Here is a 21,463-nt window from a genome sequence, read left to right as displayed (position 1 = left end):
ACATATTGTTGGAATGAACTCCTATCTCCTGCAGGTTATCATTGCTTTGGCTGAATCGAAGTTATTTAACAGAGCAAGCTGTTGTCGAGGTAGTCTTTTTTTCCCCCTCCATGGTGCTCAAACACTGCAACAGTGTGCTTGCACTTACCGTAAACCTGTGCTTCCCCTCATGTGAGTAATGCCCTGTAGATTAATGGGAACGGATTTGAGAGTCGCAGGGGAAACAGAAACCCCGCTTATCTTACCAGACCAGCGAAGGGGTGTGGGATTTCATGGCTTCTGGTGGTTTCATGCAGTGCAATAATGATCCAATGTATAGAAAAACATCAAGGGGGTTTTGTGTCCTAACAAGGGACAAAATGTGCATTTTTCTTTATAATTTAAAGCAGATTCACAGGTGTCTGAATAACGTGTGACATACTTTCATCAAAACGGAGAGAATTACAGCTGTGTGTGCAGGGGGGGGAGCATGAGCACTCAGAAACAGATGTATTTTCACTCGTCAACATGTGGACGGATCCGTGTGCGGTGCATGCTGCAGACAAACACAACAAAACCTACTCCATGTTGACAACTTGACCAGGCAATCGAGAAACTTAATGCTGTGACCTAATACTAATCTGAAAACCCAATAAAACTCAATGCAGCTCTGCTTACCTATCAGAAAGTGGAGTCCAGCAGTTGCTCAAAAATGGCAAACCTTCACCCAACAAAGCTGCCAAGTCATAGGTGAAGAAGATCACGCAGAGGCAATACAGTTAAAATAGATCCTGCATTTCAATAATTTGAATGTGTATTATCAAAAAGAAAAAAAAAACACTTTATCATGAAGAAAACGGCAAACGTAGATAAAAACTTCTCTGGCCAGAATACAAGGTTTTCTCCAGCAGGAAGTTGTCAGTTATTGTGCCCACTTAGAAGCATAAACAGCGCCGTCCTGTGGTACAAAGTGGAAACCGAATGTGGTGGACAAACAACAAATGCACGAGTGTTGACGTTGCACATTAAGCGTTTACTGTTAAAAATCTCAAGTGTTTTGTACACTTTCATACAAAGCATCACATTAAATCCAACAGCAGCATGTGTTAAATTTCTCCCGCCGCAGCAGAAAGTGCCATTTAGATTGCAATAGAAAAACAAACACGATAAAAAAAAAGCCAATTGATCTCCAGTATGGATTAAATAGTGAGGTATAAATATGTTTGAGGCATATGACCGTAAAGTGATTTTTCTTATTTGTTTTTATTTCGTTCATTTGATTTCCTTCATAAAAGTAAGGGATTGAAGATCCCTCAAAAACAACACATCTGATTTTGTCGTTCACACACAACCCTGACACGACCTCCGTGGGGTCAAATTCATCCATACCATTCCATGTTTGTTCCTTTAAAACAGAAGTGAGGTGAATTTTAATAAAAGCCGAACTTTATACAATGATGGCAAAAAGAAAAAGTGTCATGAGGACCATGTATTTTCTCTGAAATTTTACCTTTTGAACTGCAAGGCTCTGTCCGGGCTATTCGGTACAATATGGCTAAAGCAGCAATAGTACAGACTCCCGCACAAATGCTGTATTGGAGCTTTAAGAAGACCACCTGCATTTTACACAGAACCTCGCAAAAGGCAGGATTATTCCAATAACAGGTGGACAAAAAAAAAAAAAAAAAAAAAGAATGCCGGTGACTGTGAGAGTTGCTTTCAACACAAGAGGGCAGAAGAAGTGCATGGTGAGTTTTCAACTTCACACTTGCTTCCCGGCATTGCGGAATTCATTCGAAGGTGTCCCCGTCACTCCGTGTTGGCGCCATTTCAAGAAAAGCAACAAGATTAAAAAAATGCCTGATTTTATATGTGTTTGTTTGGACTCTGACATGACCTCTCATAGCTGAAAATTGCAGTCAAATCCATTCTTGCATTTCATGAATGGATGGTGCCATTTACACATAAAAGTGACGTGGAAAAAAAGTCTGAAAAATGCTGGTGTAAAATTGCCAGGTCGATTTTGATCCAGGGAAAACAACAAGATGGTTAAATGAGAGATCTAGCGATTGTTACAGGTCCGATGTCTTCAAAGGCATAAAATGGTCCAGTGCAGGTCTTTTTTTGCCGCTGCATTCCATGCTTTTTACACAGAATAGCAACATGAGGAAAAGTTGGAACCAATGCCTGCACTTCAAAGCCTCTGTTTCAACTCCCATTCTACCCCCCCAAAGCTGTCCAATTGCTGGGTGAAATTAGTGTGCCAATTCCATGTTAGTGTTTTCTATATAAAAACAGATCAGACTGAGAAAGAGTTGGAAATAAATGCCTGCTAAAAGGCAGCAACAAAGTGAAATATTATGGTACATATAACTGGTAAATAACTTGTGTAAGCTCATGCTGGGTTAAACCGAGGGTTATTGTGTCTTTTGCCATCTTTTATGACCACTTTGGCAAAGAGGTGTCACTCGTGAAAAAACTCACGGGCGGAATGAAAAGTTCCACTAAATTGTATGAATTCACAGCTGGAGGCCAGGCCTGGCTTACAAAAGCCTCCACATAATACTACTGTGGATACTGAGGGAATAAGGTAGACGCTGAAACCGCTTTTCTGCGTCAGTCTCCATTTTTCCTACACACGTGTGCGCAAGTGAAAGGAATCATGTGAGGATCCAACAATTTTAAACAACACTTCCTACTCCACCTTCCAGATGGCAATCTTCCCATCGTGTTGGGCGGCGCCGCTGAGGACGTAGCGGTCCTCGGCCGAGCACAGCGACGTCACCTTGTCACTGTGGCCGTGCAGCTCCTTGAGGACCTGGCGCCGCTGCGCATCCAATATGTAGACCTTCCCTTTGCTGGAGGAGCGTCCGACTCCGCCGACCCACACCTATGGAGGGAAGCCACTTTGTGATACATCTTCTAAAGTGGATGACGGGCTCTCAATAGGTTTGAGGTCAGGGAATGAGTTTTCTCCAGTGACACCAGCAGGTTCAAACAGCTGTTTATGAGATGCTCTCGAAAAAGAATGCTTTTGCCTCCCAAAAAAACTTCCTTGATATGCTTTTACCAGCACAAACAAAGCAGTGTATGTGCGTCACCACTTTTTGCAGTAAACTTTTTTTTTTTTTTTACTGCTAATATTGCCTCATTTTCATATTGCCCAAATTGAATCATAAAGCGAGCGCCAACCTGGTTTTTCACTTTAATCATGCAGTGACATCCAGTGCAATCCTGTAGTGCCACTCGGTGGTAGGGCTTCGACGCATCTTTCGTGGGCCAAATGCATACGTCTCCAGAATCAACGCATATGCTCCACACCTCCTCCCTCTGACACACACACACACACGACAATATATCCTACGAGGTCAATTGTTTGGAAATCAGGACAATTTGAAAGTCGACCAGCATCTTCGTCTGTCTTTTGTAAACGTGTGTGTGTGTTTTACCTCAGGTAACAGCAGTACAGCACTGAATGTCGCTGCAGAGCCTTTGTGTTGCTCGGGTAGGTTCAGCCGATGCTTTAAAGAGCCGTTCCTCCACACCTCCATAATGCTGTCCCTGGAACCTGGAACAAATGAGGAGTTCAGAGTTGAATGTATTTCTTTGGTGGCTTTTTGGAGCAAATAAAAAGCGACAGTGAGACACCTACAGCACCACAGGGTCATGCTGCTGCAGTATACTGAGTGCAGGCGGTCACAGGAGAGGCGAAAGGTCTTCTTCACCTGAGTGGATGACAAAGAATGTGTATTGTCATTGGATTTTTTTGGAAGAAACAAGGACACACACTGTTATGTTTTCCCTGATCATTTGTGGGGGCTTTCACATTAAAAAATAAAAATAAAAAATCTTGACAGATGTTCACATTGCTTTTAAGACTGCTAGGCAGGAGAAAATCGGACCTCAAAATGTTCCACAGAAAAGAAAAAAAAATGTCTAAAAAAGTTTTCTGGAATAACAACTGACTTGCAATGTGGAAACATCCCACGCCATGACGGTTCCCTCTGCGCTGCAGGAGTACGCCACCTTCTGACTGAAAGAAAGTACAATGATGATGGCATGATGAGAAAAATTATCAGAGTTAAGGATTTAAAGTTCATTGTGTGGCCACTGTTACGCCTATTGAGAACATTCATTTTTTTTCATAATTCTTTTACCAAAAAGGATTGTGTTGCCTGCATTAGTTCACCTGTATTTGTCCGTGTCGAGGGCCAGTCCGGTCACCTCGGACCTGTGATCTGTCAGCTGCCTGTTGCAGACCATGGCCACCATGCTGATGATGTAGATGACGGAATCCTCGGAGCCCATCCACACTTGGTCTTTGTCCACAGCCAGCATGCAGTTCTGAACCAACACAATGAAGGGAAAGATGAAGCTTCGAATAGAAACAGTACCCGAATTCTGGAGTGGATGGCAACTCGTTTTCTCACTTCCTCAATGATTCCACTAGAGGGCAACCATATTCCACAATTCATCAGTACAGTATATCATTTAACTTGTCTGAGCAAAGACCAGATTTCTTGTAAAACCACACTACTGTGCTACTTTTAACAGAAGACCGTTGAGTTGGTTATTGGGATTTTTTTTTGCGGGGGGATAAGGAGTTAAGGGATTAAGGAGTAGGGGGGGACATGCCACAAATGGTGGCTCAGAAAAGCCCTGGGGCATTATTGCATAACATGTGGTTTAAAATCTACCTAATTCGGCAGAGAGGTGTCAAATACAGATTCTGAATAGAAATCACAAATTTCACAATCACAATAAATGTTAATTACACACTCTTAACTGTCATAGCTGTAGAATTACTTTTGACAGCAATGTACCAAGCAATCAGGTATTTCGGGTATTTTAAATTTCGTACCAAAAAACAACTTTGAAAATTATATTATTGTCGGATTTTTTCTTAATTAAATGGGTCAATTTGACCCGCAACATAATAGTAGGGTTAAATGAACTTTAGACTCTCCTAATCTATGAAATAACTCAACTGAAACACAGGAGAATGATCTACTTTCCAGTTTAATAAAGCGTCATGCAAATGTAACCGCGTGTGAATGGGGAAACAGCCACGGTAACATATTTCATGTGACATAAGGTCAACGAGACGGCTCTTCGGTGAAACAAACACCCCGGACACATAAAACACGTTTAAGACAGAGTACAGCAAAGGAGCCAAAGTTAATGGCAGGAAAACTCATTTACGAGAAACTGATGTCAGTGGCATGCGTGTGGCTTTTTAACGGCCCAAGTTTGCCCGGTAACAAAAGGCACTCGAGTGTACAGATGGAGGCCAAACAACATAACTGATTTGTTATGTGGACATTTCTTTCTACTTGTAGATCGCAAAGCTGTTTCACAGTTGGGGAAAGTGTTCCACTGCACATCGATTTGCTTTAGCCATTCAAGAATTTTTGTGTAAACAGAATTTCGCGCCCACTGTATTTTCGGTGCCGAGCGTATGCTTTCGCTGTTTTACCAGTCTCGCATTGCCGACTTGACAAGTGTGTGTCAGGGACCAGCTGGAGGCGTCAAACACCATCACCTTGCCGCCACTCACAGACACCCACAACTGACCTGAAACAAGCAAACACGCACGATACAAACCGTTATTTCGCCATACTCAATGAGAAGTTTGTCAATCCTCCAGTTATGTTACGTGTCAAAATGCATCCATGAAAGAATGTGCAGGAAAAAAAAAAAAAAAGCTTCTTGCGCTGGCCTTATTTTGTTCTTCTTTTTCTGAAGCATATTTTTAAAATTACCCTTGAATTGGCAAAGACCTAAAGTGAGTGAGAATGCAGAAGGTCACACTGACCCACTGACATTTTTGGTGTGTCAAAGGAACAAACAACATGATGGTAGAGAGGGTCAAATATACTCACTCCCAATAAATGAATAAATATTGTGACAATGTGGGGTTTTCCATTGAACCCCAGTCATACTGCCGGTAATTTAAGAGTTGTTTCATATACCAAACAAGAAGTGTGAACCACCACAGACAGACCTAAGCACTTTTGAATTCTAAAAATGTCCTCCTCCAAAAACAGTTGGAAACGCTTGCTGTAGTCCAACACCAGCTGGCTTCAGCTAACGGTCGGAATCTTGTACTCCAGACCCCAGAGGTGTATATATTTTTTAAAAACAAGGTGGAGAAGAGAGTGAGAAAAGCGGAGAGAAGGCGAGACATGGGAGGGATGAAAGGAAGCTGTTTGACAGGAGAAGAGGGAGCGCCGTGGCTGCGCGCCAGGAATTCAACTCAATGACCTACATTCAAACCAGAGCGGAGCGAGAAGAGAGGCTGACGGCCATCGTCTGAATGGTCACGTTTGTTCTTTTCACCCGCACAGATGGCAAAGAGGCGACAGGAAGAAATGAGTCGATGAGTCAGCCTGCCACCCGAAGGGCGTCTTAAGTGGCACCGCATGCACTCTGAAGAGCGTTTGCTTCTTTGGTACCCAAAAAAGTTCATTGGCCATTGTGACCTGCTCATGTTAAGGCTTTACAAATTAAAACAATAATAACAACAACAACAACAAGGTTCATACATGAATGTAGATTTTACAGAAGCCGTATTTGCTTTTGAATGATTGTCAGAACTTCGAAGAATCATAATCTCTCATTTAGTTGTGCTCATCCAGAGGACGCCGGAAGAGATGAGATAGTTCATGTCTTTTTTTTTTTTTTTTAATCAGACTAATTGACATCACGGCAACACGGGGTCAGCAGTGGAGGGAGTGTCCACGCCTGATGTGATGACAAAGGTCACAAGTGTTTTGTGTCAGTTACCTGGCGTGTAGAGAAGAACGTCAACGGCGCGAGGCGCGGCCAGTTCCAGCGAAGGGTTGATTTTGTGCTTGAGCGTCTCGGCCGTCGTCCTGGGAACCATCATCGGCACTGCAGAGCCACAAACCAAGACATCCAAAAAAAGAAACACTTTTTTTTTTTTAAAGAATACAAACTTGTGTGGAGTAAACCCGACAAGAAAAGCGGTACAATTTGACAGTGACAATAGCTTGATTTCGGCAATCTGTAATCAAACCGGGTTTATTATTTCCTCTGGGAAAGCAGTCTTGTTTTACACTGTGAAATGAACTGGATGGCATTTTGTTTTTGGTTTACCTTCCATCTTGATGCGGTCAAAGTGAGCGAGCTTAGATGCGGCGTAAGTGGCCTTGCTGCTCTGAAGGCTGCCCACTACCGCGTCCATGAGCAAGGCATTGGTCAGGGCCTGCTGCATGTACTGGGGGTCCTGCGAACAAACAAACAACATAGCCGCCCTACATGTGATTTCACAAAGGAAAGACTCGGCCCGTTTGTCATCGTATATCCCCTCTTTCGGCGCTACCTTGTGCTGGTCGGCCATGTCACGACCAGCCCACATCTCTTTGACCATCAGGTTCCAGAGTTCCGTCTCCGTTTTCAAATTGGCCTCAAAGGCCTCCTTCCTGCCCCGCACGCGCAGCTTCAAGCTGGGGATTCGCAGTAGCAAGAAAGGAGCCGAGGACACTTTCACCTCCTGCGGGGAAAATCAGAAGAAGGTAAGTGTGCCAAGTGTGGTTACATCATAACATTTCTTCTTTTACCTCCAAATCCCTGTATTGTGCCACCTCCACGTAGCCGGGCCGCCCGTCGGTAAGCAGGAAAAGTCGCCGCTGGGTCATGGCGATCTTGCCCACGCCGCGGCTCGTCTTGACCGAGGAGGAAAGCTTGAAGACGCACTCGCTGGGTTCGATGTGCTCCAACACGGATGCGGGCAAGCATACCTGAAATAACAAAGACATGGAAAAATAATAATCCAATAGATCAAATAAACAAGGTGCAAAAAAGATGTTAAATATAGGATGAAATGTTCAAAGTTGGCAACAATGACACCTCTGTGATTCTTAGTCGTTTGTCTATTTTGACCCAGGACTAACAGAGATCTTTTGTTAAGACAACTGGGAACTGATTTTCAATTGTATAGTTTGTCTCCTTAAGGTCATGGATACACACTTCCTGTGCCTCAGCCTCGGTTTCTTTCCAGATGGTGTAGAAAACGCGAAACAACTCGGGGCCAACCTGCTTCTGATGCCCTGAAATGAATAACAAAAACAGAAACGCATTATCTTGCATCTTGCATTTTTTACTTTGTCGTCGTTAGAAAGTGTCAACTTCGAAGACAAAACGGCCATCAATATTATAAAGGAGGTTGATGAGAGCAAAAAATCCAGCACAGCCATTTCTGTTCAAGCAAGCAGTAGCTGACAACCTGAGGATAAATTAGAGCGCAAAAAGCAATCAATTGCAGCTTACTGGGCCGTCCAAATAAACAAGACACAAAGAAAAAGAGGAAAAGAGTAACAGCGAGCGATGCTTAACTGTTTCTGGCTTTCCCCCCGATCAAATAATATTTACCGTCTCCAGGTCTCTCTTATCTCTTATTCTTGCCTTGTTCTAATCACTCGCAGGAATGCCGTGAGGTCACAGCGGCAGCTCTTGACAATGCACAAAGCACCCCCCATGCGTTTCTTGTGTAATGGGTAGTGGGTATGAATCAGAAGCTGTTTTTATAGAAATGACTGATGACTTCATCACAGGTTCTGCGTAATGTCTGCTTTTCTAAAAATAATAATAAAAAAAAAAGAAAGTGTGTGTGTGTGTGTGCGCGCGCTGCAGTAGAAACTTATTGGGATACATTTTAAGCACAAGTACACCTTAATAGTGGCTTTCGGCATTTATTATTTATCCACCTTCGAATGAGGAGAGGTCTTTCTATGCACTTTTTTGGAATACAAGTCAAGCAATTTTACCGGTTTCCTGGACTGCAGTTTGTGAAATTTGGAATTTTCATAGAAAGGCAGCAGTGTTTGAACCCGGACCATATAGAGAGTACATGCACGCAAAAGAAACCTTGTGGAACTTTTGAGGAGTGACTAAAGGGACAAACGAGAGGTTTCATGTCACACTTACCAACAGTGAGTGCATCAAAAAGCCTATAAATGGTCCCCTGGTCTTTCACCATCCCGGATTCCTGGACGCACTTCACAAACTCATCCAGCTGCATGTACTTTTTCGGCAGCTGGAAGCGTTTTACGGTGCCTTCCTCGTGCTTGGTGTCGTATCGCTCGCGCTCCTGGTCCCGCTTGAGGCGGACAATGAGGCGCTTCAGTTCTGGCCGCCTATCCGCCTACGAATGCATCACAAATTATTACTTAGGGAGGACAGGCGATAGAAATTGGACTTTTTAATGGCTTGTACACAAATACTTGGGTCTCGGTTATTATTTATCCTTTGTGTGTTATGACCAAATGATATCAGAGACTTTTTACATTAGACAATGCGGGAACTGTAATCAATTATGAACAAAATGCATAAAATTAAAGACCTGCAAACGGTCAGCTTCTGGCAGGGAGTCCACAAGAGATTTAACCATCTGCAAAGGAAAGATGTCAGAGTCTGTCTTATAAAGACCCTGAAAGTCCTCTAAAGCGTCCAGACGTCTGTTTGACACCGTGTTGACCAAACCACGCAGGTAGTGATACCTGGACAAAAGAGGGACCCATTAGAAGTACAAACATGTCAACTTAGGTCTGCGTATTTGCTCATTACCTAGCCAGCAGGGCAGATTCATCAGGAGAAGTCGCGTTTATAGCCTTGCCCAAGCTTGCAACCATTTCCGAGTAATAGTTTTGGACATAATGATACGCCAAAGGAGGGGGGAATTCGGGAAGGCGGAAAACCTTCACGGCTTTCTGTGGACACTTCAACCCTGGAACGGGTTAAAGGAGGAACAACTCGTGGGTTGATTTTGAGGTGACAACAGCTTTCTCGTCTGCACAAGCACCCACCAATGTCAGGGGTCATCTTCCGGAGAGAAGCTGGCCTAACGGGGTTGATGGCAGTGAGAGATTCGTGGGACGGCTGGTCCAGGTTGGGCATGCTGGCTCCCAGGCGCTTGCTCAGTCGGTTGTCCGGGCTGGCGTAGCTGCTGTAGCCATTCCAGGACAGCTCCGACATGGGAGGACGGCGGGGCGACTCCGTCACGCCGCGATTCCTGCAGAAGGACAACCGTGGCGGTCAAATGTACGGTTAAAATGGAGGCGTTTTAATGAAAGTGGCACAAAATACTCCTTTTATGTCGTATGCAAAAATCAGTATGACACACAGATAACAGATGAGGATCTGTTATGAAAAGCCTACAAAATAAGTAATCTATAAATGCTCATAATAAATCATTAAATGAGCATTTGCTCCATCGTGACATTATCATACTGCCTCTCGTAAAATTGGTTCATGATTTAAATGTAAATGGCCCCCAATGGAGGGGCAGGGGGGAGGCTCCCTGGCCCTAGAATAAAACTCCTCCTTCGCACCACCCAGAGGGTATTATCTACAACATACAGTCAGGAAGTTGCCGAAAAGCTCAACTGATGAAATATTTTCCAGAAAAGTAAGCTAAAATTGGATTTGTCGGACAGTAAGCAGGGCACGCGCACATTTCCTGTGCCTGTCAGTGACTTTTAGAAGAGTGATAATTAGACCCAGAAGGTTTGGAACTGCATCGCCGTTTCTTGTTGCTTTGTCCCACGGTGTGCGGATCACTGCAGAACATACCTGTGTGCTAGGTTGCGCGTCCTCTGCTCCATGCGGCTGAAGCTGTCCTGTTTCCTGTTGAGCCTGTCTCGCAGGAATGAGTGAAAAATGTGAGTGTCTAAAACCTGAGGACAGAACACACACACACACAAAATAAAATTAAAAAATAAACCAACAACCAAACAAACAAAACAACAGCAAGGGTCAGTAATTGCAGTGCTCATGTGACATGCTGGCGTAATTGAGAGTGTACCTTCTTATAAAAGGGCTGGTCCGCTGGCTCCCTGGTGCGCAAAAACTCCTCACTGTTAAAAACTCTGTGTTCGTGGTTGAGAAAGTCCTGCACCCCTCTGATAGAATACACATGGTGAATATTGTCATCATTTTAACAAGACTGCGAATCGGAAACGGCACCATGCATTTTCTTTCTTTGGATACAGAAGAAACTAGAAGTTAAAAAAAATAATAATAATAAATCACTAGTAATTACCCATAATATGTCCCCTAAAACCTGGACCGATGGAATCATTTTGTTTTTGATTCATGTATCGTTTCGGGTGTACTCGACAAGACTAAACATACAACATACGGTACACACATGCCTGAAGATGTTGACCAAGAGCTCCAGGCAGATGTTTTGTATCTGCTTGTTGAGTCGTCCTTGCCAGACTCGCCGCTGAGCTTGCAGAGCGATGGCATCGGTGGCCGATCCCAGGTGACACTGCTCCAAATCGTAGTGAAGCTGCAGCGACTCAGCTCTGAACATGTGCCCACACACAGAGCGATTTTAGGGACCAAGCACTTGGACGTTAAGGCGTGATTTTGTTGTTACCTCGAAATGAAACACTCGGCTGCGGTCAAAGGAATTGCGGCTAGGTCGATGACGTCCGCCCAGGGTGACTGAATGATACCATCGTCAATATTGACCAGGATGAGGTCTTCTGTCTCCTGGCATTACACAACCGAAGACGTGACATTCAAAATGTCTGTCACGATAAAGTTCACATGTGGTCTGGATGACAAATTTGGGTCCTCACCGCAGCCACTTCTTCAAAATGACTAATGTGGCAGCCCATCAGGAAAGCCGTGGGCGCCATCAGGAAGTCCAGCATTCCTCGAGACAGCACGGGAACATAAGGGTGCTGCCAGGTGAGAGGCTGCATCGGGAAGGAAAAATAAGTTAGATAAGAGATAGGAGAAACAATTCCAAAACTGCCGGCGGCGTGACGTTCCTCGGTTACTGACCTGCAGATAAAGCAAGAGGCACTCGGCAACCAGAGTGAGTCTGGCCCAGTCGGATGAGAAGAAGACGAGCCGTTGTTCTTGGAGGAGGCAGGACAAGATCTTCAAAAAAAATACATAAAAAAAATAATAATAAACTAAGCGGTAGGGGGTGTTTGTTTCCAATTATGTCAGAAAGCTGGCGTAAAGGAAGCGTCATTTACTCTTTTGTCCGAGCGGGTCAACCCTTATGTCCTCTTGTTAATATAAACCAAGATTTTTAAAAAAGTTCTTCTTTGTCTATCTTTATTTTATGCATCATACAACCTTGGTGGTGAAACCGGAGATCAGGACATTCAGGGAACAGAACACTTTAGTAAATCGCTAGCTTTCCCCGTTAGGGAGTGTTACACTCAAGTTCAAACTCTGGCCAGGCTTGTGTCAACAAACACATAGATGTGCCGGTCTACTTTGTATGTTGAGCAATCACAAGCGTAAAAGAGGAAAGCCAAACCCGGGAATGCTACCTGGAGGAGTGTTGTGTGCGAGAAACACAGCAAAGGCAAGTGCAAATCCACGTCGATGATGGGGCTGTCATGGTCCTCCCTGGATGGAAGAACCACCAGCAGGGGACGCAGGCTAAAGGACTGACACACAGAAACGGATTGAGTCTGAAGAGTAATGGAATAAGATGTCGTATTTCTTCAGAACGTGGCCAACTTGAACTATATTGCTAACCAAAACAAAAGCGCACGTAGAGTGTTTCAGTGTGGAGTCTTGTTGAGACCCCTTTCTCATTATCGGCCTTAAGCATACCATCGGAATAATCTGCAGTTTAGCAAAACGTTTTCTGACCACATGTAGTTGTCCAGGAGGCGGTAAAGGGACGAGGGACAACTTGGCGGAAAACTCCTTCATGGTTTCCGCTAAGTCGGCTTGTCTCGCAGGCCGTAACTGGACTAGCAAACTAAAAAAAGTGGAACGAAGACACATCAGTCGGTCGCCTTTCAAAAATGGGAACGCTCCAATGTATTACCATGACAGGCAGTCCCTCAAGGCGTTGTAGTAGGGGAACTTGGAGATGACGCACACGGCAAAGGGCGAGAAAAGACGGCATTTCGATGAAATCCACCGATGGCCGTTCTGGAGGGCAGCTTCCTGATAGGACTGGGCAACAGCCAATCAGAAACAATGATGTGAAAGCACTTGAACAAAACGAACTGTGTCTTGGGACACACATCTACCTGGACAGCTCTGTAGCACTGGGCTACAACTCCATGAGTTCGGTTCCCCAACAGGTCGGTAAAAACCAAAAAGTGATAAGCATCTTCTCTCTGCTCACTGGCCAATTGAAGACCACCTGACCAGCAGAAATAACGAGGGAAAATATTCTGGTTTTCAAGCTAAAACCCAACATGACATGCAGCGATCATGTACCGGGAAAACAGAGCTGGGGCAAAGCGATAAGGTCCAGATCCTTCGGCACGCTGATGCCCTCCGTCGCCGAGGATAGCTCTGAATGATTGGCGGCTCCTCCGTTATGCGTCAAGTCTGGAGTGCGGTTCCGCCTCTTCTACAAGAGCGGTCAAAAGGTTGCAAATTGCTGCTCACTTTCTTGACAATGTTCCACATTACAAAATACCTTTTTGATGAAGCTTCTCCGACGCTGCACACGGCTAAAGGAAGGACCAATCACATGACCGGAATTGGCCTCCTTGGAAACAAAAGGCGGGATATGGACCTGCAGTACCTCTGCATCCAGAAGGGGAAACTCCACAAACTTATTTTGTTGATGAAGCTAGTCCCCAAACCCCACAAAAAAAAAAAGAATAATTAAAAGAGTCGCAGAGTAATATTGCAGCTTGACAAAAAAATATAAAATAAAAAATCCCCAAAATATGAATACCTGGTACACGTCTCTGAGCTTATCACTGGAGGCTCCAACCACCACGCATGCCTCCAACAGTCCCGAGGGTACTTCCGCCATTGCGACACATGCACTGCAAGCAACAAAACGGACGTGGCATGAGAGGTGATGACATCGCAGTAAGAGTCAAAGTTTACTGTATCCCATCATGAAGCTAATGGACCTCCGTGATTGGTGTGGGCTGTGCGATGAGCAAAACGTGACTCACCCAAGTTCCCGGTAACGTGTGCGCATGAGCGGCTCCAACGTGAACCAATTCAAAGCCGGCACCATTGCCCCATGATGTGGTGACACACACATTTCTGGATTCATATACAGCCTTTGTCAAACTTCCTTCCTGATGAACTCGGCGATATATTCACACAGAATTTTTCATTTTTAGGCTTGCTATTTTTCAGGAAAAATGCTTCCTAAGATGCACCGGTAAGGCTAGCGCAAGGCCTCTGCTTATCGCGCATCGAGTCCATGGATATTTTATTTTGCGTCATTAAACAGCCACACAAATAGAAAATAAGCATGTGAGAAGCAGGTATTTTCTTTTTCCAATCGGGGTCACCATATGTACCTTGAACGTGTGTGGCGTTAAAAGGCAGACCCTGGCCTGGTGAGTGACGTGTGTGTGTGTCAGGGGATGAGAGTGTAGTTCGAAGTAACGTTTAAATGCAGTTAATTTCCTTTCTGGCAAGTCGTGACCTAAGTAAACGTCTGCGGCTCGACTCACCTTTGCACCATGCTGTCGTAATTAAAGCTGAGAAGACAATTTTATCGTCTTCATTCACTGCAATTAGCTTCTTTTTACTATGATGACAAGTGGGGAAAGATTGTGGAAAGGTGACTCAGGGCAGGATTTTTTTTTTTCGAATTTCCACACCATGTGTTGGACATCAGAAGTTGCCCTGAATCTTCAATGTCGTTTGCAGTCTTAAGCAGTTTGGCTTTTTCGCATGAGCCAAACATCTGACTCGAATTAGTTACAGCTGCAAGCAAAAAACTCACCTTAACACACATATCAGCTTTTCACTTCTTCTCTTCTGATTGTTCTCATCTCAAATCTTTTTTTTTGGGGGGGGCTTCTCTGCTTTGTCTGTCTTTTTCTTACTTAACCTTCAAAAAACGTTTTTTTTTCCTTAGTCCATTCAGGCCTCTACCTGAGTGTTGTCGTGGAAACGCACACTTAAATCACCCACTATGAGGCCAACAAAGTTAGTGGGAACAAGACATCAAAACACAACCCCTTAACAAAATGCAGACGCGATTCTGAAACAAATAGTGGTTTGTTGCTTACACCAGCAAATGATAATGACCAGATGTTCCAATTTTTTGGGTTGCACTTCCTTGATTAAGGGAAGTTACAACAGTTTCTTAGGTTTACCTCGGCGGCAATGGACAGTCACTACATTTGCCTGTTTAGCAGTTCTATCTTCGCAATGATTCGTCAGCTGGTCCAAAATAGCCCACAAATATAATTTCAAATCTTTCTCAAGAAAAGAGAAAAAAAATGGTGAGGCAGCATTATAGCATACACAAGTTGGGGTACCTTATCAACCTATATACAAAGTTAATATTTAAATTATATAGCTTTTACTGACTTTGCCTTTATTTAACAAACAAACTCACCAATAGCAATGAAGCTGAACAAAGTAGGAGTGACGGGAACAAAACAAGTTTGGCTTCATATCTTCTCGTCAGATATTTTAAAGAACTGAAAAAGCTGTGCAAGTCCCACATGGAAGCTGTTATGTCACCAGTCAAATTAGCGCAATCGTTCATCTGTACTCAGCTTTTAATGTATATTTTTTTAGATTTAACTTACATTTGTGTCGTACAGTAACCCAAAAAGGTATTTACTGTGTTGGGTGAATAGGGTGTGTGTGCTTGTGTGTGTTTTTTTTAATGCAAACACAGTATGATCAGGGTCAGTTTTAACAAGGGTCAAGATTATCCTCAGAATAATTGCCTATTAAAACGACAGAACAAATTGTACTCAAAACCTGTCTGTCATAACTGTACGGATGATTAATCTCATCCATACATTAATCAGTGTTTCAGAGGAAACATTGCATGAATTTGTCTTTGTAGGTGCAGATTTCGCACGTGGGTCAAGGCATTCTCCAACCTCTGCATGACTTCTGTTCTTTATGTTTATCACGATTCTTATGCTGTTTCACCACTGAAAAAGTACACATTTATGACATGTGCGGTTTCACAACAGCACACTTTTCCTTGATTGAACACACCGGTAAATCTTAAATCCATTCATCAGACACACATATGGAAGCTGTTTAAAACCAAGGCATAATCTATAAATCAAAACGTTCATTTTACCAGAAAATTAAAAGCCCTGACAGTCTGGTTTTCAAATCTGCCCCGGTCAAAAAGGCGCAAAACTAACGTGTCATGGCAATAAAAGAATGTACAGTAATGTATACATAAAAGAAAACGTTAACGTATACATGAAAGGAAAGCACAGCAACGTCATTGTTTCTCCAAGGTTGGAAATGTCGAGTCGTTAAGTTAATTCCATTGAATTATCTTTCTTTATTTTGTCCGTAAATGAACAAGAGAACGTCGAGTAGTTTCGTTGAAGGCAGGACAATTGGCATACGAGGGGTGCCTAGTTACGAGTATAAAAAAAAAATAAGTGAAAAAAAAAATCACTTACCTTCAATTAAACATTTCTGCACCGTTAGTTGTTTCTCCGCTGTTACTTCCACATAGCCCTGCGCTCATTTCGAGGTCTTCCACGGGACGAGGGAGATCCAAACGTGGCCGCAGCAGTAGTTTGTTTTGTGGTGCTCACACAGCAGTGTGTGAATTTCGTAGTGACGCAACTTTAAAAAAAAAACTTTGCCCGCGAAAATGTGAAACTGGCTGTCATGTCCGGTGTACATCCGGGTAGGCGTTTCAACATTAAAGCAACTTCCTGTTTCGTTCCCCGGATCTAAATCGAGCAGAATAGTGAAATTGCGCCACCTGCTGTAGCTGTATAGAATTAATGCCTTGTTTTTTTTTCCAAGACCTACCTACGACGTACGGCATTTTAAGGTTACGAACGCCGCCCCGCACCACCCTCCCACTGCCAATCCACAAAACATTATTATTGATGTGACTGACCGTGGCTAGCAATAAACATGTGTAAACCAACAAAATAATTGGCACAGACACAATTTTTTTATTCAGCAACGCATTAATTTTGTTGCTTATTTTTCCTCAGGACTCACATAGTGGAATCAAAAAGTCCCCCAAAATTAAAGTTTCAGCATCAGATTGTAGTTTAAAATCAAAATGAACACCAACACTATTGATGCCTTTAGTCATAAGCGCATGATGTGTAGTGGATATATTATTTGTTTTTCATGCTTGTGGCACAAGTGAGACAGTGACACGTTTCTAGGCCAGTGTCACATAGGTGGCATCGGTGGTGACGCCGCAGTTGTTGTCTTTGGTGGACATGAGGATGTAGCCGTCGTTGCCCCAATAGGTGGACCACGAGTTTTTTACTAACCAATAGGGCTCTCCGTTTAAGGTGCCGTAACCCACGGCAAGCACGGCGTGGTCCAGCGAGTCGGTGGTGTTACCTGAGGAATATGAAAATTTGTATTACTAATGCTGGGGTGTATTTCGCGATGTCTGTTAATCACACAGGTTTAAAATACATGAATAGTATTGGATTGCCATACCGCAGGCCGGCTCATAGTAGACACCGTGGCTGTAGAAGACAAATGATCTGTGCGCGGCGTCAATGCTAATGGCCACGGGGCCATTCTTGAACAGCGCCAACCTCAGCGCCTCGGCATCGCCCGATGTTACGTTGGTGTAGTCCTGGACTTGCGCCGTCAGTTGCGACGCGTTGGCGTGACAGAAGCCGTTCTGTGTGCCCAGAAGAGCTTTCATTCAAGATGTGAAGGGTAATAATAACATTTCTTTTATAAGCATCTTTCAAAGCCCCCCTGTGATGCTGTACAAAAACAATAACAAATACAGAATTGCACAATAAAAGAGTCGCAGTGTTTATGCGTGAGGACGAGTATCTGACCATGCCCATATAAGCTCCGTAGGTCTCGGTGGTTGCGATGCCTCCGTGTTTCATGATCCACTCGTACGCTCGCCATTCCTCGCCGCCGTCGCAGCCGTTGTTGCCGAAGCCCCACGTGCAGTCCACCAGCATCTGCTGAGAGAGCACCTGCAGGGAACCAGTCTGGGTAGGAAAACAAAGCAAAAAAACAAATAAAAAAAAATCTATTATTTTGATCAAACAATTCCTGAAAAATGTTTTATTCCATATTCAAATGGTGAACTGTGGGAGAAGGTGCGACTGTCACCTTCAAGAAGAGAGCCCCCTCTAAAGCCCCCGTGGTGGCAAAGCTCCAGCAGGAGCCACAGATGGCCTGGTCCTTCACTGGCGTCACAGCACCTGTGAATAAAAAAAATGGGAGAAAAAAGACAATGGTCAGCAATTGCGGGGGAAAAAATGAAGAAGGAAAAAAGAAAAGAAAGCCTTTCGGGTGATGTGGATGCACCGTAAAGTCGCCAGTCCAGTGACTCGGGGACTTTGATTCCTCTGTACTTCTGGGAAGGGAAGGGCCGTCCTCGGTTTGGGGTCTTTCCCTGTTTGCGTCCCCTCATGGCAGCCATCTCCGCCATGGTGCGATCAGATAGGGAGTTGAGCGCAAGCGTGAAGGACAGACCCGCTCTGTTCTTGGAGTGGACGTATCTGCAAGGACATGGAACACAAATCAAATCTTAGAAAATGGCCACTGGAAATTGCGGACAACATTTGTAAAATAAAATACACAAATACTATGAGACAAGAGTTTTAGACAAAAATGAAACATGAAATTTTAAACAAATTGCAAATGCGATAAAAAAAACATTCATGAACAAATACTCCATAAAAATATATAAAAGTAAAACGAATATCAGTGTCTGACACACTTAAAATTTGTTTTTGTTTTTTTAAAAACACATCTCTTCAGCTGCATGTCCCACCCACCTGAGATTGTGGAGAAAAGCGTGCTCTCTCTCCTCGTGCTCCCTCTGGTCGCTGTACTGACGCTGAAATTTGTCTTTGAAATGGTCGAAGATGCGCTGCGAGTGGCCCCAAGATGACGTGTGGATGAGATCTTTCATGGGATTGGCCAGCAGGTGATGCTCCACTCCCGGACCGGGGAATCCTCCGCAGCTCATACCTGTCAGACAATGTTTCTATTTTTTTTATTTTCATCTTAAAGCGGAATGGCTTTTTTTCTGTTGTTTTGTTCAAACCTTCAGGGAGGGAAAACACCGTGGGGTCCACCTCAGAGGAGAACCCCTCATAGTCCACCAGGTATTTGTCAAAATGGGAGCCCAGCAGCGTGTTGTAGCCCATCATCTCGTAGTGCAGCGGCGTGGCCGGATCCACCCGGCCGTTGGCGCGCTCCTCCGAGCGGGTCACCCACAGCGTGTAGGTGTTCTTCTTGTAGCCCACGGTGGTCACGTTCTGCCACACTTCGCACAGGGAGCCGCCATAGTACTCCATCCTTAGGAACTGTGGAGGAAGTAAAGTCAGTCAATCAAGATTCAGTGTGGTTACCGTGCAATAGAGGCCAGACACCGAACGAATTGTTCTACAGTTTTACCCCTCCCACTAGTACTGTGCGAGGATTTTTTGCTAATCGCGGAAGGGTCCGGGCCCTGTCCACAAAAACCAAATCTTCAAACCAAAACCATTACATTGGGTCTTAAAGAAAGTCCTCTAGCTTCATGCTAAGGTATAATGTGAAAAGCCATCGGCGAACGACTGGAAATTAGCATCGATTGTTCAAGCAGTGATAGTTTGCCCACTGATTTAGAAACCATGATAAAGACCTGGAAGCCGTTCACGTCAGGCAAGGCCGCTTGCGTCGTGACGGGTTCGTCCTTGGTTCCGTTGACCTGGAAGCACTTCATCACGTTCAGCTCGTCCTCGGTGGTTTCAGGGGTAATCTTGTAGGAAGCCCCCCACGGCTGCTCGCCCCCCAGCTGGTATGTTGACACTTGTCCTGGAGTCAATGTTGACATATGAGTTCATATTTAGGTGATATTATTGAGAAATATAAAAAGATCGCTTGGGTATCTTTGAAAAAAAGCATACAGTCTTCTATAGCTTCTTCGTCACTTTCATTTGTCATTTTCAGCTAAAATTCACCCTTCAGCCTACAAATGAATATTCCCTTTAACTCTATATGTGGCCAGGGTACAAAACATTTTGGCCTTAACTGTAAGAAGAACAGCAAATAGACTCGTAATGAAAAGAAATATTGCTCGAGAAAGAACCTGAAACTATTTTTCCTTTTCATGTCAACAAGATTGCCGGTGTACAGTGTCCACCTTGTTCTGAAAGTCTCAATTTCAATGCTTTGTTTAAGTCAAGACTCAAGAAGAAAAAAAGAACATAAAAAGGTAAGCGAAATACCCAAAAAGAATGTGTGCGCTTCACTACACACTCATGTCAACGTAACACGGTCACTTGAGAGTGCAAGACGATGAGCAGAAAGAGTGTTTCTGTTTCTCTTCGTTCGCTTTGTATGTGATACAGCGGCTTCTCGGTTTCACATCCCACAGAGTACAGAGAAACGGTGAGAATGCAGAAGGGTTTCTCACCATGGTAGTAGTCTATACGACTGGACTTTGTCTTCAGGTCAAACCAGGCTTCAATGGGCTCCCGAATTTCAGCATAAGGCAATGAAATCATTCCTGTCAAGAAAGACTATCATGAGATAAAGTGATGATGACAAAAGCAAACAGTGAATCGTTTTTGTTTTGTATTTTTTTGCTCACCTTTTACATGATAAGCAGTCCCGAAATCGGGAAGGGAAGGCAGAGCTTTTGGTTCACAATCTGCAAACAAGATAAACAGTTTTGTTTTTTCGGGAAACGATTCAACATTGAAAGTGAACCACGTGAAATGTGTAATAACAGTGCATTTGCATTCCATTACACGACGATAAGATTAAGTTAATCTTGTTTTTTATTCATTCGAGAGTAGAACAGCAGGAACTAATATCTCGTGTAAATAATTAGGCAACAGTCACACACTTCGCTCGTCACATTGTGTTTTGTGTCAGTTGATGTTGGCTCATGTCAAACCATATTGGTAGCTTGATTGTTTTCTGCTCGAATGGGAAGGAAACTTTTAATTAACAGATTTCAAAGTGGGCTGTGATGCGATATTTGTTTCCATTCCATTTTATTTGTTTCCCTCTGTTTTACCATAAACAATGAGCACTGCTGTTAGTGTCACTACAAATGAATTTCAATGCAAACCAATTAATCATAACGCTGTCTGCCATGATATAACTATAATACTTTTGAGTTTAACCCCCACCCCCCCAAAAAAAACGTTAGCTTCGTTCGTCAAACTGCGAACACGTTCACGTTCTCCTTACCAAAGACAGTCCACAGCAGAACCGCAGCGAAGACGCACAACCGCGCCATGTTCCAAGCATTGGATTTAAAAAGAAAATGTAAATTTAAAAACTCGGAAAGTACATTTAAATAAAACACATAGCTCGACAATCTGTGACTGACTTGCACACGTAAACAAAAATGTAGTTACATGGTCGTTTATCCTCCAATCAAAAGGGAGTCCGCGAGTGTTGGCCAATCCGATGGAAAGAGGGAGGCAGGATTTTGGTGCTGCATCATGTGACTTTTTCTTTTTAGTCATGTGATTAATCTCCAGTTTAAAAAAAACCATTAAAAATAAATACAAATAAATAAATATGGCACATTATGGCAATTGTC

The 21,463-nt window shown here is 43.7% G+C and overlaps 2 protein-coding genes across 4 annotated transcripts; both read right to left on the bottom strand.

Moving 5' to 3' along the window:
* Positions 1 to 991: 991 nt before the first annotated feature.
* On the bottom strand, positions 992 to 16,509 carry dennd3a (DENN/MADD domain containing 3a). 3 transcript variants are annotated; one of them, XM_086136877.1, is made up of 30 exons: positions 16,362 to 16,509; positions 13,679 to 13,772; positions 13,415 to 13,570; positions 13,210 to 13,345; positions 13,017 to 13,132; positions 12,809 to 12,939; positions 12,628 to 12,739; positions 12,300 to 12,419; positions 11,797 to 11,895; positions 11,589 to 11,708; positions 11,384 to 11,499; positions 11,154 to 11,309; positions 10,805 to 10,901; positions 10,573 to 10,676; positions 9,807 to 10,012; positions 9,568 to 9,727; positions 9,344 to 9,500; positions 8,929 to 9,145; positions 7,972 to 8,051; positions 7,563 to 7,742; positions 7,325 to 7,495; positions 7,099 to 7,228; positions 6,766 to 6,873; positions 5,456 to 5,553; positions 4,169 to 4,323; positions 3,946 to 4,012; positions 3,632 to 3,704; positions 3,429 to 3,547; positions 3,172 to 3,339; positions 992 to 2,869 (listed from the first exon to the last, which is right to left on the bottom strand). In XM_086136877.1, the coding sequence occupies exons 2-30, from the start codon at positions 13,757 to 13,759 to the stop codon at positions 2,675 to 2,677; spliced, it is 3,828 nt and encodes a 1,275-aa protein (XP_085993003.1). In that variant the 5' UTR covers positions 13,760 to 13,772; positions 16,362 to 16,509; the 3' UTR covers positions 992 to 2,674. The 3 variants fall into 3 exon arrangements, with proteins under 3 accessions (XP_085993003.1, XP_085993005.1, XP_085993006.1); XM_086136879.1 differs by having other exon boundaries at positions 3,172 to 3,309; XM_086136880.1 differs by lacking the exons at positions 12,628 to 12,739; positions 13,210 to 13,345; positions 13,415 to 13,570; positions 13,679 to 13,772; positions 16,362 to 16,509.
* A 342-nt stretch (positions 16,510 to 16,851) lies between these two features.
* LOC147190671 (digestive cysteine proteinase 2) lies at positions 16,852 to 21,313 on the bottom strand. Its single transcript, XM_086136194.1, has 11 exons — positions 21,106 to 21,313; positions 20,498 to 20,557; positions 20,321 to 20,413; positions 19,547 to 19,719; positions 18,965 to 19,226; positions 18,693 to 18,888; positions 18,220 to 18,413; positions 18,022 to 18,113; positions 17,736 to 17,897; positions 17,380 to 17,569; positions 16,852 to 17,277 (listed from the first exon to the last, which is right to left on the bottom strand). Exons 1-11 carry the CDS (start codon positions 21,152 to 21,154, stop codon positions 17,090 to 17,092), a joined length of 1,659 nt encoding a protein of 552 aa, XP_085992320.1. The 5' UTR covers positions 21,155 to 21,313; the 3' UTR covers positions 16,852 to 17,089.
* Between the last annotated feature and the right edge of the window lie 150 nt (positions 21,314 to 21,463).

Source organism: Hippocampus guttulatus, chromosome 18, assembly GCF_054856545.1.
Source record: "Hippocampus guttulatus isolate MCC_2025c chromosome 18, RoL_Hgut_1.0, whole genome shotgun sequence".
Lineage (NCBI taxonomy): Eukaryota > Metazoa > Chordata > Actinopteri > Syngnathiformes > Syngnathidae > Hippocampus > Hippocampus guttulatus.
This window is presented reverse-complemented; position numbering and strand designations above follow the sequence as displayed.

Coding starts and splice junctions, on each gene's coding strand:
- dennd3a (XM_086136877.1), bottom strand. CDS start 13,759: ATGGCGGAAGTACCCTCGGGACTGTTGGAGGCATGCGTGGTGGTTGGA. Junction 11,709..11,796: donor GCCTCTTGCTTTATCTGCAG/GTCAGTAACCGA, acceptor TTCCCGATGCAG/CCTCTCACCTGGCAGCACCC. Junction 9,501..9,567: donor GAATCTGCCCTGCTGGCTAG/GTAATGAGCAAA, acceptor TCTTTTGTCCAG/GTATCACTACCTGCGTGGTT.
- LOC147190671 (XM_086136194.1), bottom strand. CDS start 21,154: ATGGCGCGGTTGTGCGTCTTCGCTGCGGTTCTGCTGTGGACTGTCTTT. Junction 18,114..18,219: donor ACTGGACTGGCGACTTTACG/GTGCATCCACAT, acceptor TTTTATTCACAG/GTGCTGTGACGCCAGTGAAG. Junction 17,278..17,379: donor CTACTATGAGCCGGCCTGCG/GTATGGCAATCC, acceptor CATATTCCTCAG/GTAACACCACCGACTCGCTG.